The sequence below is a fragment of the Crotalus tigris genome, unplaced genomic scaffold, assembly GCF_016545835.1.
Source record: "Crotalus tigris isolate CLP2741 ecotype Arizona unplaced genomic scaffold, ASM1654583v1 scf7180000018777.2418813, whole genome shotgun sequence".
NCBI lineage: Eukaryota > Metazoa > Chordata > Lepidosauria > Squamata > Viperidae > Crotalus > Crotalus tigris.
The window spans coordinates 607,299-622,987 of NW_024097195.1; the positions used below are offsets into that span (position 1 = coordinate 607,299).

General features: G+C 35.7%; 1 protein-coding gene across 8 annotated transcripts in view; it reads right to left on the bottom strand.

Moving 5' to 3' along the window:
- Positions 1 to 6,611: 6,611 nt before the first annotated feature.
- DCDC1 (doublecortin domain containing 1) overlaps positions 6,612 to 15,689 on the bottom strand; it is a 301,614-nt gene continuing 292,536 nt past the window's right edge. For all 8 annotated transcript variants that reach the window (XM_039355979.1, XM_039355982.1, XM_039355977.1 and 5 more), the window contains 4 exons: positions 14,884 to 15,034; positions 12,227 to 12,336; positions 8,377 to 8,439; positions 6,612 to 7,101 (listed from right to left, as the gene is read on the bottom strand). In XM_039355979.1, the coding sequence (XP_039211913.1) occupies positions 8,377 to 8,439; positions 12,227 to 12,336; positions 14,884 to 15,034 (324 nt within the window). In that variant the 3' untranslated portion in view covers positions 6,612 to 7,101. The remainder of the gene's footprint in view (positions 7,102 to 8,376; positions 8,440 to 12,226; positions 12,337 to 14,883; positions 15,035 to 15,689) is intronic.

Below are 15,689 nucleotides of genomic sequence, written 5' to 3' on the forward strand. Positions count from 1 at the left end.
TTTATATACTCAGACGTTGCAAATTGCTATGAAGGAAGAGCCCTCAGGAGGGGAGGGGGGGGAAGCTTTCTGAAGAAAAAGTAGTGACCTATTTCATTTTATGTGCAGCAACCGGAATTAAATTTATTTCAGCTTTAAAACAGGGCAGCCATTTGAACAATTTAGCTCAGGCTTTTTCTGCTTTTAATGGAACCCATTAATAAATAACATTTACAGGTTTGTGTCAGCTCTTACAGTCTACATGAGTAAAGCTCAGTGTAGGTTTAACTGTAGTAGACTTCTCCAAATATATATAGAACTTGCCCTCTGGCAAAATGGATGAAAATAATTGGTTATGTGAATTTACAATAGTAGTAAATTAATGTACACAAGCAATTTCAATTTTGTCCAATTGCTGTTTTTTTGCATATAAAAGAAAACTATATCAATGCACAGTTCTGTCCAATGATGCTTTTTTTTTTCATTTGTCTTTCTTTCCTGAGTTTCAGTTTCTTCATCTACCTACTGAGGTGCCTCAAGGTTTATTTTTTGACTAATTCATCCAGATCCTTCAGTTTTGGCAGGTTCAGTCTTTTTCACCCCACTGAATCTGCGTTATTTTTCCAATGGTTCTATGTCAAGTTTATTCTACATCCATTCTTCATGCTAGTTGCACAGTTTGTCATTTTTCCTGTTCTTCAAAACTTATTCTGGGGAATTAAAATTAAAATTGTGAGGGTTCCATAGTTTAGTCAGTCAATGACCAGGGACTGTGCATAAGAGCAAAATGCAGCCACTGATCAACCCCAATTGGTCCATGAAGGCATCCAGTGATTCTTCCCTCACGTGCTTAGAGACAGGCTTGCAGAGATTCCATTTCCAGAAGCATGATTATTTTCACTTGGAATAAATCATAGCTTGCTAGAAATTTGTTGATGGGTTTTCTCTCTTGCTAAATCTGAACAAACATAATGATCAGGTTGATTGGCACAATACCATTGATTGAAAATAAACAATGGATGTCACCCCATACTGCTGAGGTGAAAGAGCACCCAAGAACATTAACGGCTGAAATGGGGCTGGTGACAGTTTTGTGCAAACATAGCCACCTTGGTGCATATATATGTGTCACTCATAATAACTGACATCAGCAGAGTAAATGAAAGTAATCTTAGCAGCAAAGTAAAAACAAAATACAAAGTGTCGTCGCTTCATAGCCAGCCAGCTCACATACCAGATAGGCCAGACATAGTGTTTCCATCTATGAGTGAAATGTGGTTCTTGGTCACATACCAGGTCAGTTTATTCCAGTTCATCCCTCAACTGGAGATAGAAAATGTGAGTCCTTTTTGCAGCAAAAGACAAAAGGGGGAACCCGGGGACAGAAGTGAAGCTGGAAAAGAATGAGGTTGAAAATCTCCAGAGCAAACCTCTGATAAATAGCTAGAATTTCCAGGAAATCAAAGGTCCAATCAATTCAAGGAGCATCTATTTTTCTGTAGGAATACCTACAGTAGGTGTAGCATCATTGGAGAAGAAACAACAAGGAGATTTAATTGCTTGTTACTCACTTGTTTTTTTGTACATCTGATATGTGATAGAAATAATTATTTAACAAGTTTTACAGATAGCGTATTGTACAATTGCTTTGGCTTTTGAGCCTCCTATCTATATTACAACAATATTAATAATAATTATTATTAGAAGAGCAATATGTACTTCTAGTCAGACATTTGTTGAAGGAAAGATGAATTGTGACGTTCTGAAGGATATCTTTAGCAGACAGGCAACTGTCTGAATTGTGATTTGATCACAATTTCATCTATCCATCTCCACCAATTGTGCTATTTATAACCCCTGCCTTTGAAAAAAAATAAAAAATAGAAAGAGCTCAATGACTTTGGACCTTGATGAAGACTTGAAGACTTAGGAAAGTGTTATATAGTACATTAGCCAATTGTCTATGAAAAAATGGGACTAGTGACAACAGATACAGCAACCAGCATTAGAAGTAACAATGAAGATACTGAAATAGTGGATAATTTTTCTTTTAGGATCAAATATCAACAGTAAAGAAACCAGCCATCAAGAAATATGCCATAAGTAGGATTTGATAGTGTAGCAGTGAAGACTCTGGAAAAGATAGATAGACCTTGCTTACTGACCCGTTGTTCAGAGACTGTTTGGAACTACAGTAGCATTGAAAAATGAGATTAACAACCAGTCCTTAAAGCTGTGGGCATCACAGTGTCCCCACAGTCATGTGATTGCAATTCAGGCATTTGAAAACTTGTGCAAATTTATAATGGCCTGTAGTAATATGCTTGCTATTTGTGACTACATAGTTGGTTTCTGGCAAGTAAATGGGGAAACTGGTAGGAAATCATAAGTTGCAGTCATGTGATTTTGCATTTAATGACTGTGAGGGATTCACTTAACACTGCAAACAAGACAAAGGCAAACGTAGTGTAAATTACACCATAATGTTGAAATGTTTTAGATAAACCTGCAATGTATTGAGTTAAATTTATGAAGCAGGTGGCTGGAATCTGTGCAGCAACGGTTAGCAGATCACGTGGCCTGCTAGCCAGACTTGCTGTCTACAAGGCTGATTATTATGCATTTGAGTGGGAGAATGCTGTACTCTCATTTGCTGATGCCGCCCAGAGCTGAATGTATAAATTGGGGCAAAGCAATGCTTGTTAGTTTCTGTTTTGACTTCAGTAAAGAAGTACTTGTTTCTATTGCTGCCTCTTCAATGCTGAACCCAGCAGAAAACAGAACATTGGTGACGAAGGTGGGATTGTGCTGCCGCAATTCGAAAAGCTGAGTCAGTACGGGGTCAAGCCTAGCAAACGCTTGGTTGGAATGGTGTTCCACCATCCCCTTACTCTATCCTGCCAGTACAAAAGCGCTGGAGGAGACGGGTTCCAAGGTTTTGCCCTGGAAGTTCCATGGAAACCTGCGCAGCACGAGGCATTGACTCACCATGGCGAAGATCGGAAAACTCTCCAAATTCGACATCGCTCATCCAGAGAGATGGTCAATATTCTTATCTGCTTATGATTATTGTCTGGTTCACAAACCAGGTAAAGAAATGGGCCACGCAGATGGCCTTAGTAGGTTGCCTCTACAGCTATTGGAATCAGATCCTGCTCCAGCCAACCACATCCTGTCTATCCAGGATTTGCTGGAGTCTCCCCTTAACGCAAGGGATGTAGCTGCTGAAACAGCTTCAGAGAACACGTTGAGCCGCATGTTAAACTGGGTGTTCACAGGATGGCTGGAAACGTGTCCTGGCCCTGACTTTCAGAGTTTCTGGAAAAGGAAGCATGAGTTATCCACCTTTAAGGGTTGTACTTTGTGGGGCAGTAGGGTAGTAATCCCAACCTTACTGAGGACGAGTCCTTGATTCTCTGCATGAGGGAAATCTGGGCATTGTCTGGATGAAGGCGCTCACACATAGCTACCTCTGGTGGCCTGGGCTCGATAAAGACATCGAGGCCCAGGTCCACAGGTACCTCATTTACCAGCAGTCAAGGCCAGAAATGCCACATGCTCCTGTGCATAGATGGGAGACCACACAAACCCCTTGGTCAAGGATCCATATTGATTTTGCTGGTCACTTTCAGGGGCAAATCTTCTTCATTGTTGTGGACAGTCACTTCAAATGGCTAGAGGTCGTTCCAGTGTTCACTATGACTACTGCCAGGACCATCCAGGTTCTGCAGGGCATCTTTGCAACGCATGGGCTCCCAGATGTCATAGTCTCAGACAATGGGGCTCAATTTACTTCTGCAGAGTTTCAGTCCTTCTTAAGGGCGAATATGATTAGGCATGCCACTTTGGCTCCATTTCACCCAGCCTCTAACAGCCAAGCAGAACGCGTGGTCAAAATGACCAAGGAATCCTTGAAGAGGATCACCCATGGCAATTGGCACCACAGGTTGGCAGATTTCCTACTCTGCCAACACACATTGCCCTGCACTTCTACGGGCAAGAGCCCAGCTGAATTAAGATGGGGGCACTGTCTGATCACAATTGCCTACATCCAGACAGGGGTGCTTCACAAGTGCCACAGCCTAAGGCACCAAGGCACTTAGAAGTGGGTGATCTGGTTTGGGTGCACAACTATGGACCAGGGGCATTGTGGGTGGTAGCTGTGGTTTGCAATGTATCCGGGCTGCTCTCATATGAAGGGGCCCTGGAAGATGGTCGTGTGCTCCGCAGGCACATTGACCAGCTGCATTGGAGGTTACCATGAAGCAGGTAGCTGGAATCTGTGCAGCAACGGTTAGCAGATCACGTGGCCTGCTAGCCTGACTTGCTGTCTATAAGGCTGATTATTATGCATTTGAGCAGGAGAATTCTGTACTCTCATTGGCTGACGCCACCCAGAGCTGAATGTATAAATAGGGGCGGAGCAATGCTTGTTAGTTTCTGTTTTGACTTCAATAAAGAAATACTTGTTTCTATTGCTGCCTCTTCAATGCTAAACCAAGCAGAAAACAAAACAAAACTCATCTGGGTGATCTTATTATTTATTCCTGTTGAATGTTCTGATTATCCCAGCAGTGCAAAAGGGTCATAAACATAACTGAAATGCATTATTTGGAGATGCTTCTCTAATTTTCTTTTGAGAAAATCCAACAACATAAAAGTCAATAGTTAATAATATTAAATAAAAAGCACATATTTTGTGGTGTTTCAGTAACCACTTCATTTAAAACATTTTGTTGACCAAAAAAGATCTTAATTTTGGAACTCTTAGGGGTCTGCTTCCATAGTTCATATTGCAACATCATTGTCTATAGGTTTTCAAACTTTTTGTTCTTGAAATTTGTCTCTGCTTTTACAACCCATAGACATTGCATATGATTATTGCCTTTTGATCTTTCAAGTTCTAACCTCTTTCATTTTGAGGGTTATTGCCAACTCTTTCCAACATGGCTTTCTTGGACTTTTCCTTTCTCTCAAAACCATTGTTATTTGATCCTATTCATTCTCTTTGTGTAACCAAATCATCTCAGTTTTTATTTGATACTAGTCACTCACTTTGGTATTCAATCTACATTCATTCAGCACCCAGACTTTGTATTTCAAACAAATCCTTCTCAGTGACCAGAAAGAATACAAGTATTATAGTTGAAATCATGTGAATAAAGACTAAATAAGCAATTCTCCACAATGTGAGGCAAAGCATGATTTATGATTTCATCCAAATTACTTGCAAGTCAGGAAGTCCCTTCCTAGGGGACTTATCAGAGGACAAAATCAATTAGGCAACCCAATGGAACCTTCAGAAATTAAGTTTTTACTGGAAGCTGAAGTGGACTTTGGCGAGTCATGTGATTTACAAGACTGACTGCTCTAGGCCTGAGTTTGATATAGAGGCCAAACCACCATGCAGAATGAGAGCGTCCAAGGCTAGCAAGGCTGTGTATATTAGAGTACCAGACCTCTGTGGTAGTAAGCCATGGCAAAATGTAAGGTTGTATACATGTGAATGTTTTCTGTTAACAATTTTAGTATATTGCCACTGGAACATGGATTTTGCTCTGGATGTTCTGTTTTGTCAATCTCAGAAATGATGTCTGCTTCCTAATTGCTAATCATTTTGCTGCTGGTTCTCCACTCCTGACTCTTTAATTAATTTTAGATTCTGCCTAAGGAATTGCTGTTTACCTTCTTTTCTTACTGATACCTTGGCTTTTGACCCAAGGATTGAGCTTAGACTATGCTTTTAGATCCAGTGTCTGTCTTTGTTCAATGAATGAACTTTGAATTGTTTACTGACTCCTGTTACAAATGCTTGACTTTCAGCTTTGGTAATCTTCTAACCATATATTAGCTAAATTAAAATGCAAAGAGTGATCAGAAACAACATATTATATCCAATCCAGCAAAATATCTTTTCCTTGCTTCTGCGACAATCTTAATGAATATGCATCCTATATGTGAAGAGAAATATGGAACTTCATGCTAACATTTTGCCCTCCCCATTAGAGGATAAATATCTGCAGAAGAGTCCTTCATCTATTTGTGGAAACTCTTTGCACACAAAATCCTGGAAATCAAAACTTTAAGTCATACAGAGAAGTTGCAGGAATAGACTGTATGATAGAAGTGAAAGGAATTAACATATTTCTACTGAGTTCTCCTTCTTTATTGGGAGAACTCACAGGCCTTAAGAAAGCCTAAATAGAGTTAATGGTAATCTGCAAAGTAATGTCATCCCATGTTTAAAATGCTTTGAGACAATCTAAATGTATTTTCAGTGGAGAATTCCCAAGGAGAAGAAAATTCCTCAAAACAAGTGAATGTAAAAAGAATGAAAACAGTGACTGCTAGGAAATATTTTTCATTATTTAGGAATTCAAACAGTAGAATGTTAATACATGTGTTTTTCTTATAAAGGCAAAATAAATTTGTAATAATATTTTAGAGATTTAATATTTGAAGTTGTTTCTGTTTTGTTACTTTAAAAGTTCCTGAAGAAGTCTAATGTATGAAAGCTAAAAACAAAAGCATGCCACAACTGCAGTATTCTTGGAGAAAGTATGAATGTATTAGTTTTAAACTTAATGAAAAACGAAGAGTTCGTAGCACGAAGAAATAGAGAAATGCTCTTCTATGGGACAGAGTAAAACATTTTATTCAAAACACTCTTCTTGACCATGCATTATATATCATGATACATGTGCACCCAGGCACATGCCTTCATTAACATATTACTAAAGATTCCTACAGTGCATAACCCTTTTTAAGATATACAATAACATTATAGAATGATGCATAACCCTTTTTAAGATATACAATAACATTATAGAATGAAGAATGGGCAATTAAAACTAATGGGAATTACTAGAACATTGAGTTATTCCTCTTCCTTACTAGTAACTTTATTGCATTTAATCTAAAATACATATTTACTTTACCCCTATTTGGTTCAATCCAATATATACAATATTCTTAAATTTTTGGATAGGACATTGCTAGATATTTAGCAATTAGCACATTAATGAAGGCACATTGTAATCTGGTCACAGCTCAACTGAAGACATCCTTCCTTCCTTCCCATTCTACAGATAATATGGAGCTTGAGATTATCATGGTAGGAAACTGCAAGAAAGAAGGTAAAACCTGAAATATATTTATTTCCAAATACTCCTCCAAATTTCTTACCTACAAGTTTTGAAGTAAAATAATATCCAAATATCTTCTGCATGAGAAGATATCATGTACATTCCATATCTATATTTTACATTAATATCAGCTTTCACTGCAGCATTTGAAACTTCACATCATGGTTGGTATATCTGAGTCTGACAGATGGAATGTAATAAACATATTTACTTCAGCTACAGTCCTTTTCACTTCCATGGGAACGTGCTTCACTAAACTGAATGGAATTTATTTTCCAGAAAACATAGCTTTAAAATGGGTTAGGCACATTCATAAAAAAAAATTATCAATAGTGATTAGTCTTGATGTGTAGAAGGAGACTCAATCTTCAGAAGCATATGCTTTTGAATACAGATTAAAGGCAAACACAGAGAGAAAGCATTTATCTTTCTTCCCTGCTTTTTCATTTCCTGGAACACCTGGAAGCCATTAATGCAGACAAGCTTCGAGGTTAAATGATTTTTTGGTTTGATTGGATAGATGTTCTAACGAAATGTAACATCGTTAGATATTCTACTGCAACATTTTAAAGCATTTTACAGGCAATATGTGCTGGTGGTCTTGATAGGCAATGTAGTCATAGTTGGCATTCAATAACATTTGAGAGATGGCTTTCTTGTAGACAAACAATATTTGATATGGTACCTGACAGTTCCATCCCATTTCTATACAATTTACAGTTGTTGATTAATTTAAAGCCATTTCCTTGCTAGTGATTTTTAGCATCTTCTAGATTTGTTCAACTATTGTGCCAATAAAACACTAATGAGGACAGACCTTAAACTGCTAGATGATGCTAGAAAATACCATAAATTTCTAGGAAGGAAGAGGGGTTAATGGTATCTTGATTCTCTATATTGTATCAAAGAAATATGTAGCTAATATCCATATGATAAAATAAGTCCAATTATCTGCAGAATAAAGGATGCAGTAGAAAAAACATTCTTCTAGGACAGAATGTTTCTCTCCTAGAAACATTTATTTTTGATTTAATGACAAAAATTATAGATTTTCCTCCATAATTACAAAATTCTATCAGTCACCACCACCATTTTATATGTTCTGTGGGAAGGGAAATAGATACTTTTTCGCTTAGTGGATTCTCTCTCCCCATAGGGTGCTTTATTTGTGGTTTTGTTCATAATCCTTCGCTAAAATGAGTTAGAAAGACTAGATTTCTTTCTCTTTTTTTAACTTCAGGAAAACACTTACCTAGTCATAGACATCTTCATGAGGTGTGCCAGTAAGAGCCAAAAGAGTGCTATTCATGTTGAACTGTGTATAAAAATATGTAGAAATAATTAATATTATTGCATTTTAATTATTTCATATATTCATGATTTTGTTAAAACTTCAAAATCAAAATATTCAAAACAATTTTTTGCCTAACATATTTTTTTCTAACAATTTATTTTTGGAGAAAATGTATCTCAATCAAATTTATATGGGAAAGATATTTAAAAGGTTTATGGAAAAAACTACATTTTGTTACCTTATTTAGTGATTTATTTCAAAGATGTTGCCCTTTTTCTCTAAAAAAAAAAGTCCTTAATGCAAGTACCATAAATTAGATTTTTTTTTAAAAAAAAAAGAAACTTGATGTTCTCAAACAATTTTATAAACCCCAGTTTATATCTGATAGTTACAATAATAAATGTATCACAAATTGCCCACATTTAGGTTAGTAACCATTGGAAACTTCAGTTTTTATACTGGCTATTTCACAATTTGTCTTGAGCACAGAATATGTGCTTCTTATTCTGTGGTAAGAAACAAAAGCAAAAAACCGAACACCTCACAATTTAATCTGTTATTTGGGCAAAAGGGAAATAGATATAAGGAGTCCAAGCTATCTTGGACTGTTTAAATAATAGACAAAGCTTTGCTATTCTCAAATTTCTTTCTGATTTTAAAACCATTTGTTTTCCATGATCCATCATTCCCTAATCAAAGAGACACTGGAGAAGCTGACAGGTAAAGATATGGATCTCAGCTCTAAAGTATGGATCCATTTCCTTTTCATCTGTTTTATTAGTAATTTTTGCACAACAGCTTAATTGCTAGAGTTCCTAGAGAAGGACAAAATATTTCAAAAGGGCAGAGGAATTAAATATGAGCAAGATTTCTGCTAGAATTTTAAAATAATGGTGAGAAGCGATCTTAAAGTTTTTCCAATCACTTTGTACAAGTGACTATTAGAAGGAAACTTTCTAATGGCAAACCACTTCAAAAATCTTCCCAAGAATACCTCAAGGACTATCCAGGCAGTCACTAAAAGGCAACAATGACCGAAAGGCACACATACACAAATACAAAAGAAAGAAGGGTTTTTCCCCATAATTGTGGGCATCGTTAAAAATAGATATTCAATGTATTTGACAGCACTAATCTGAACTTTAGCTTTAACTTTACCTACAACTCTAGTATGTCTGCTCCAAAGTAAATTGAGTGTCAAAGAATCCAGTTTTGAATTCCAATCTTGGAATTGAACAAATTTTTTAGGAGTACATATAGCAGTGATGTAAATATTACAAATTTTTAATATTAAACTCATGCTTCATTTGCCCCTACAAGATTTTTCTAAGAGTTGGTGATTTGTTTTACCAATATCTAACAGAGCTTTTTAAAAATGAATATAAAATGGATCTATGAATCAGTCATCATTCATATCTGTTAGGATATCCTAAAATATATTTATTTATGACTCAGAGAGCAGCAAAATCATTGAATTGGCCCCTTATCTATCTATTTAAATTATTTAGATTATTTGATTGATAAACTATTTAGCCTTTGGACAAGCAAGTGTAACATGACTTTCAAGGAAGAATACTATAGACCAGACATGTCAAACTCGCAACGTCACGTGACGTCATGTGATGTATCAGGACTGTTTTGCCATTGCCGGCAATGGGGTGGGCGCAGCTTCCACGTGACGTGTCTGGCTTGTGGGCCGGAAGTTTGACACCCCTGCTATAGACTGAAGCTCAGATATATTTTATACTGTGTAGAGTTATGACAAAAGATTATTTAACTTTTGGGTAAGAGTTAACTACAAAGAAGGAAATGAATAAAAATGAAAAAAGTAAGACCCAGTTTGGTCTACTGGTTAAGGCACCAGGCTAGAAAGTGGGAGATTGTGAGATCAAGTCCCACCTTAACATGAAAGCTAGCTGGGTTATTTTGGGCCAGTTAGTCCCTCTCTGTCTCTGAACTCTAACCCTCACAAGATTGTTGTTATAGAAAAAATGGGGGGGAAGAAGGTTTGAATTATTTGTAAAAATAATAAAAGTGCGATACAAATAAATAAAGATTTGTAAATATTTTTCTGCTGTAAATCTGTTATAAATTAAATAGTTACAGCAAATAACTGAGATTTTTCTTTGTGTCCAAAGAGTTTCTATCTTTATAATCAGTTTTCTTTTAAAATAAGAACCAAACTAAATACGTTGATGAACCTGCTATCTCCTGGCATCGGATTAGGAACAGTTAACTTTAAATGTCTCTTCTGATTTCATTATAGTGACTGAAGTTATATTTACTATCATCTCTCTCTCTCTCTCTCTCTCTCTCTCTCTGTGTGTGTGTGTGTGTGTGTGTGTGTGTGTGTGTGCACGTACATATACGTAAGCATGTCTTAAAGGTATTCTAGAAATTAAGTTTCTATTGCTGAATCACTCCTGCTGAGATTTCCCTCTCACCCAAAAGACATAATGGGAATCTTTAATCAGGTCATCACAGAGATGCCTGCAGCAACTGTTCTAAGCGATGCTTCTTTTATGGCTTTTTTACAACAGGAGGCAAGCAGGAGAATTAATGGGATATTCAGTATAAGTAAGCTTTCCCTGCTTCTAAATTTATGCACACAGTATAGGCATTTAATCTAACTGGTCTCTTGATTCAACAAAACAGTTGCAGCGGCATATGGAGAGTGAGAAATGTGGAAATAGTCAGCATATATCACAGGCACATGATTAACATGGAAAATATATTTGATCTTCATGTAGATGCACAATGTATAGCTACTCAAACCATTTTAGTGAGGCATTGTCCATACCTAAATGCTGCCTTTTGTTGAAAAAAATTTTTGGGGATTAAATAATTCCAATAAAATTTCAGAGCACAAATAGGTTTTGTGCTCTGGTGCTGGTTCTTACACTTCCATTTATTTTTAAAGCACCCGAAACCTGCTTCCATGGGTAATTGCAAAAAGCCTGGATCCAGAAATGGCACTAGCTCATATCTCCTCGTATTTCAGTGTGTTACATATTGTTAAATATTACTGAAGGAATTATAAAAATAATTTAAGGAAATTCATTTCATTTATTTATTCAGTTGATAAGGCCACACATCTCAAGTACCTGATACTATGCAACTTACGACATTAAAACAAAAGATATAAAATACTCAAATAAAACAAGAAATAAAATATTAAACAGCTGGTGAATCATAGCATGGCCCCACCTCGGCCCCAGGCTCGGGCACAGGGCTAGGTCTTCAAAGCCTTACAGAAGGTCAGCAGAATGGGAGTCAATGTAATCTCAGGTGGGATGATGTTCCAGAGGACAAGGTCCAGGGCAGAAAAGGATCTTCTTTGGAGCCCCACCACCAGGCATTCCTTGCTTAAATCAGTTTTATACTGAATTAAGTTAGGGTTCATTTGAATCTGAAATGCTCTTAGTAAAAGTTTCCTTGTCATAATGATGGCTATGGATTCTGAGCCCTAACAGAAGCCATCTAACTCAGTTAAATCTTACCTCACAAGAGCAGCAGGAAAAAATAATTTATAATTAATGATATAGCATATAATATATGCTATAATGTTATATGCCTGAGCAGGGGGTTGGACTGGATGACCTCCAAGGTCCCTTCCAACATTATTATTATTATCTTTTATTCATTAAACATGAACCTCAGTCAACTGAATATTCAAATTGGCTGACGCTGATGGTTGACAAGGGTTTATTATTATTATTATTATTATTATTATTATTATTATTATTATTATTATTACTGTTATACAATTGTACATGATACAATCATATAAAATTGTATGTGATACAACCTTGTCTATAACTCTTGTTGATGGTGAGACAACAATATTGGTAGATTCCGGACCTTGCTGCTTCCGAATTCTTGCATAATGAGCTCTAATTTCTATTTCATGCTTTACAGCTGAAAAAAAAAAAGTATATATAACGAATGAAACTGATTTCTCTAATTATGTCTTAAAACATGAAAAAGTATAGTTAATTTTAATTTAAGGTTGTTTTATATAGTTATAACTACATCTGTTTGTCTCCTGTAAATTTGAGCATTATTTAGAAATCTTCCACTTAAACTTCCAGAAGCCAAGCCAGATTCAGACATGGCTCTTAGATTAGAAGGAGAAGAAAAACCTAATTATGAGCAGTATTCCTACCCATAAATATGATATGCAAACCCACGTTTAAAAATTACAAGCAATCTCATGATTATGACACTTTAATTATGTAGAAAATTGCCAAGAAATTCCAATGGTCCTTTTTTTTTTATTGAATTTTTTTAAAATTTTTACAAGAAAAACAACCCTCCCCACCCACCCCAACCCTCCCATTCCCTCCCTCAGCCTTCCCAGAGCTGAATATAGGCTTAATTAAAGTTTCTTGAATTCTTAAAAAAAAGTATAAACCATAGATAAATCTAAATACATTACTTAAACAACTAATAAAATAATTAACAATAATATATATATATATATATATAAACATAAATATTAAAGAAAGGAAAAAAAATACTTAAAAAGAAAAAAAATAAAGAGAAAGAAAGAAGAAAGGAAATATAAGAAAGTAAAATAATAATAAAAAATATAAAAAGAAAGAAAAAATATTACAATCTATACAATATTAAAATTTATATATAAGTTATTGAAAAACTAAATAATATTTTTTTATATCCAACTTATGTTGTATAAAATCTATCCATTTTTCCCATACCGAAATCTTTGCCATTTCCGCCAGATAGGATACTTTAGAAAACCACTCTTGCAAAGTAGGCAAAGATTCCTTCTTCCAATATTGCCTTACTAACAACCTTGTGGCTGTAATTAAATTTAACATCACTACAACCTCCTTAGTATCACAATCAGTAACAATACCTAGCAAAAACAATTGTGGAGTAAATTTTACCCTCCTTCTAAAAATTCTTTGAATATTCCACCATATCTTAATCCAAAAGGCTTTTATATTTTTACACGACCACCAAATATGGTAATAAGTAGCGTCCAAACAACCACATCTCCAACATTTGGGCTGTAAGTCAGGATACATACAAGACATTTTTTGTGGATCAAGGTGCCATCTACAAAACATTTTATAAAAGTTCTCCCTTAAGTTCTGGGCTTGTGTAAATTTAACATTTCTCACCCAGATAATTTCCCAGGTATCTAGTAGAACTGGTTCACCAAAATTTTGTGCCCATTTAATCATACATTCTTTAATTAATTCTGGTTCTGAGTCCAATTCTACTAGCAACCCATAAATTCTCTTAATATGAGTTCGTCTTTGATCTTTTACTTGTTTAACAAAATTTTCATCTTCTCTAAGCAAGCCCACATTACAATCTATCTTCCATCTGTCCGCTATTTGTCTGTACTGAAACCATGAATATATAATATTTTCTTGTGCTAAATCTTCCAAAGATTTTAACTGCCAAATTTTACCATCCCATCTAAGCAATTGTGCATAAGAAACACTATCCATCTTGACTCCTCTCCTTATCCCCTCTATCGCATGCCAAGGTATAGCCCATAATGGTATTTTAGAATCACTTCTGTGATATTTCCTCCAAACCCGCAGTAAAGAAATCCTTATGAGATTTAAAAACCCAGTCAACTTTTTTATTAAAAATTAAATAGGCATGCCATCCAAAAAGTAAATCCCAACCCTCCAAGAGGAGTATTTCTACATTTGTTAAATTAACCCAATCACTAATTAATGTTAAGACCACAGCGTCATAATACAATTTCAAATTCGGTACCTTGAGTCCACCTCTCTCACGAATGTCTTGTATAATTTTAAGCTTTACTCTTGGTTTTTTCCCTGCCCAAATAAATTTATTGATACCTTTCTGCCATTCATTTAAATTGACCTCATTCTTTAAAATAGGTATCATTTGAAATAAGAAAAGGAACTTAGGCAGGACATTCATTTTAATCACCGTAATTCTTCCCAAAAGAGATAATTGCAACTTCTCCCAATTTTTCAAGTCTCTTTGTATCCTGACCCACAACCTTTCATAATTATTTTTATACAATTTTACATTAGAGACAGATAAAGTAACCCCCAGATATTTTACCTTATCAACGACCTCAAAATCTGTCAAATTAACCAAAGTCTGCTTATCCATATTAGTCATATTTTTAGGTAATATTTTGGTCTTATTGTTATTAATTTTAAAACCCGAAACCCATCCATATTGGTATATCAATTGTAATAGCTCTATTACAGAGTGAGTAGGTTGGGACAGGGTAACCACCAAGTCATCTGCAAAAGCTCTTAGTTTATATTCTTTTTTATTAACTTCTATTCCTTTTATTTGCTGTGATTCTCGAATTTTAATCAGCAATATTTCCAAAGTTAAAACAAACAGCAAAGGTGACAATGGACATCCCTGTCTAGTCCCCTTTTCTATTGTAAAGACCTCTGACAAACAAATGGTCCTTTTAACATTTAAGTAAACTACCTTTTTGGCTCATAAAGGCATGTCCTGCCGAAACACAAACAATCATGTCTCTTTCTATTTCTTCCCATGATTGCAGCTGGTGTCCATCAGGTGTATATAATATTTTTGCAGGCTGAGACATTTTTAGATGAGTTGTACAACTGTCAAGTAGCTGAAATATTAAAACTGCATTACTATTCAGAAGTCTCTTTGACAGTAAGTCAGAATGTACAGTTTTCAAATTATCAGCCAAAGCAGAGACACCCCAGCTGTAAAACATTTATATGGAATTAGTTGCACAATTGTTGATTTTTTTTCAGCCATAACTTACAACTAAGTTAAAAACAATTACATTGGTATAAAGTTGTCAAGATTATACTTGGACATTATAGTAAACCTGACAGAAAAAAAGGGGACTGCTTGCACAAACAAGGACGGAGAAGTATAATGAATGGTGTTGGTGTTCATGGATAGTTTTCTTTTCTCTTATCTCCTTTTAATTTTTTCTCTTTAATACTTATTAATCTTTTGCTTTGCATAAGATTATGCTTTTGCTTAAAGGGGCACAATGGCTCGAATGGTTAGGATGCTGGGTTGGAGGTTAGCAAGCCCGTGTTTGAGACACAACTGCTACCGTGGGGTAGAGTGAGCTCCCGTTCTTTGTTCCAGCTCCTGTTAGGAGCCCCCAACTGGGTGTCCCCCCAGGCAATGGTAATGTCACCGGCTAATCCTTTCAACCCGAAAGTGTCTTAATGCTTCTGACACGGGTGCAATGTGATGCTTTTGCTTATATCAAAAAGAAATGAGAATATAAGCATTTATGTATG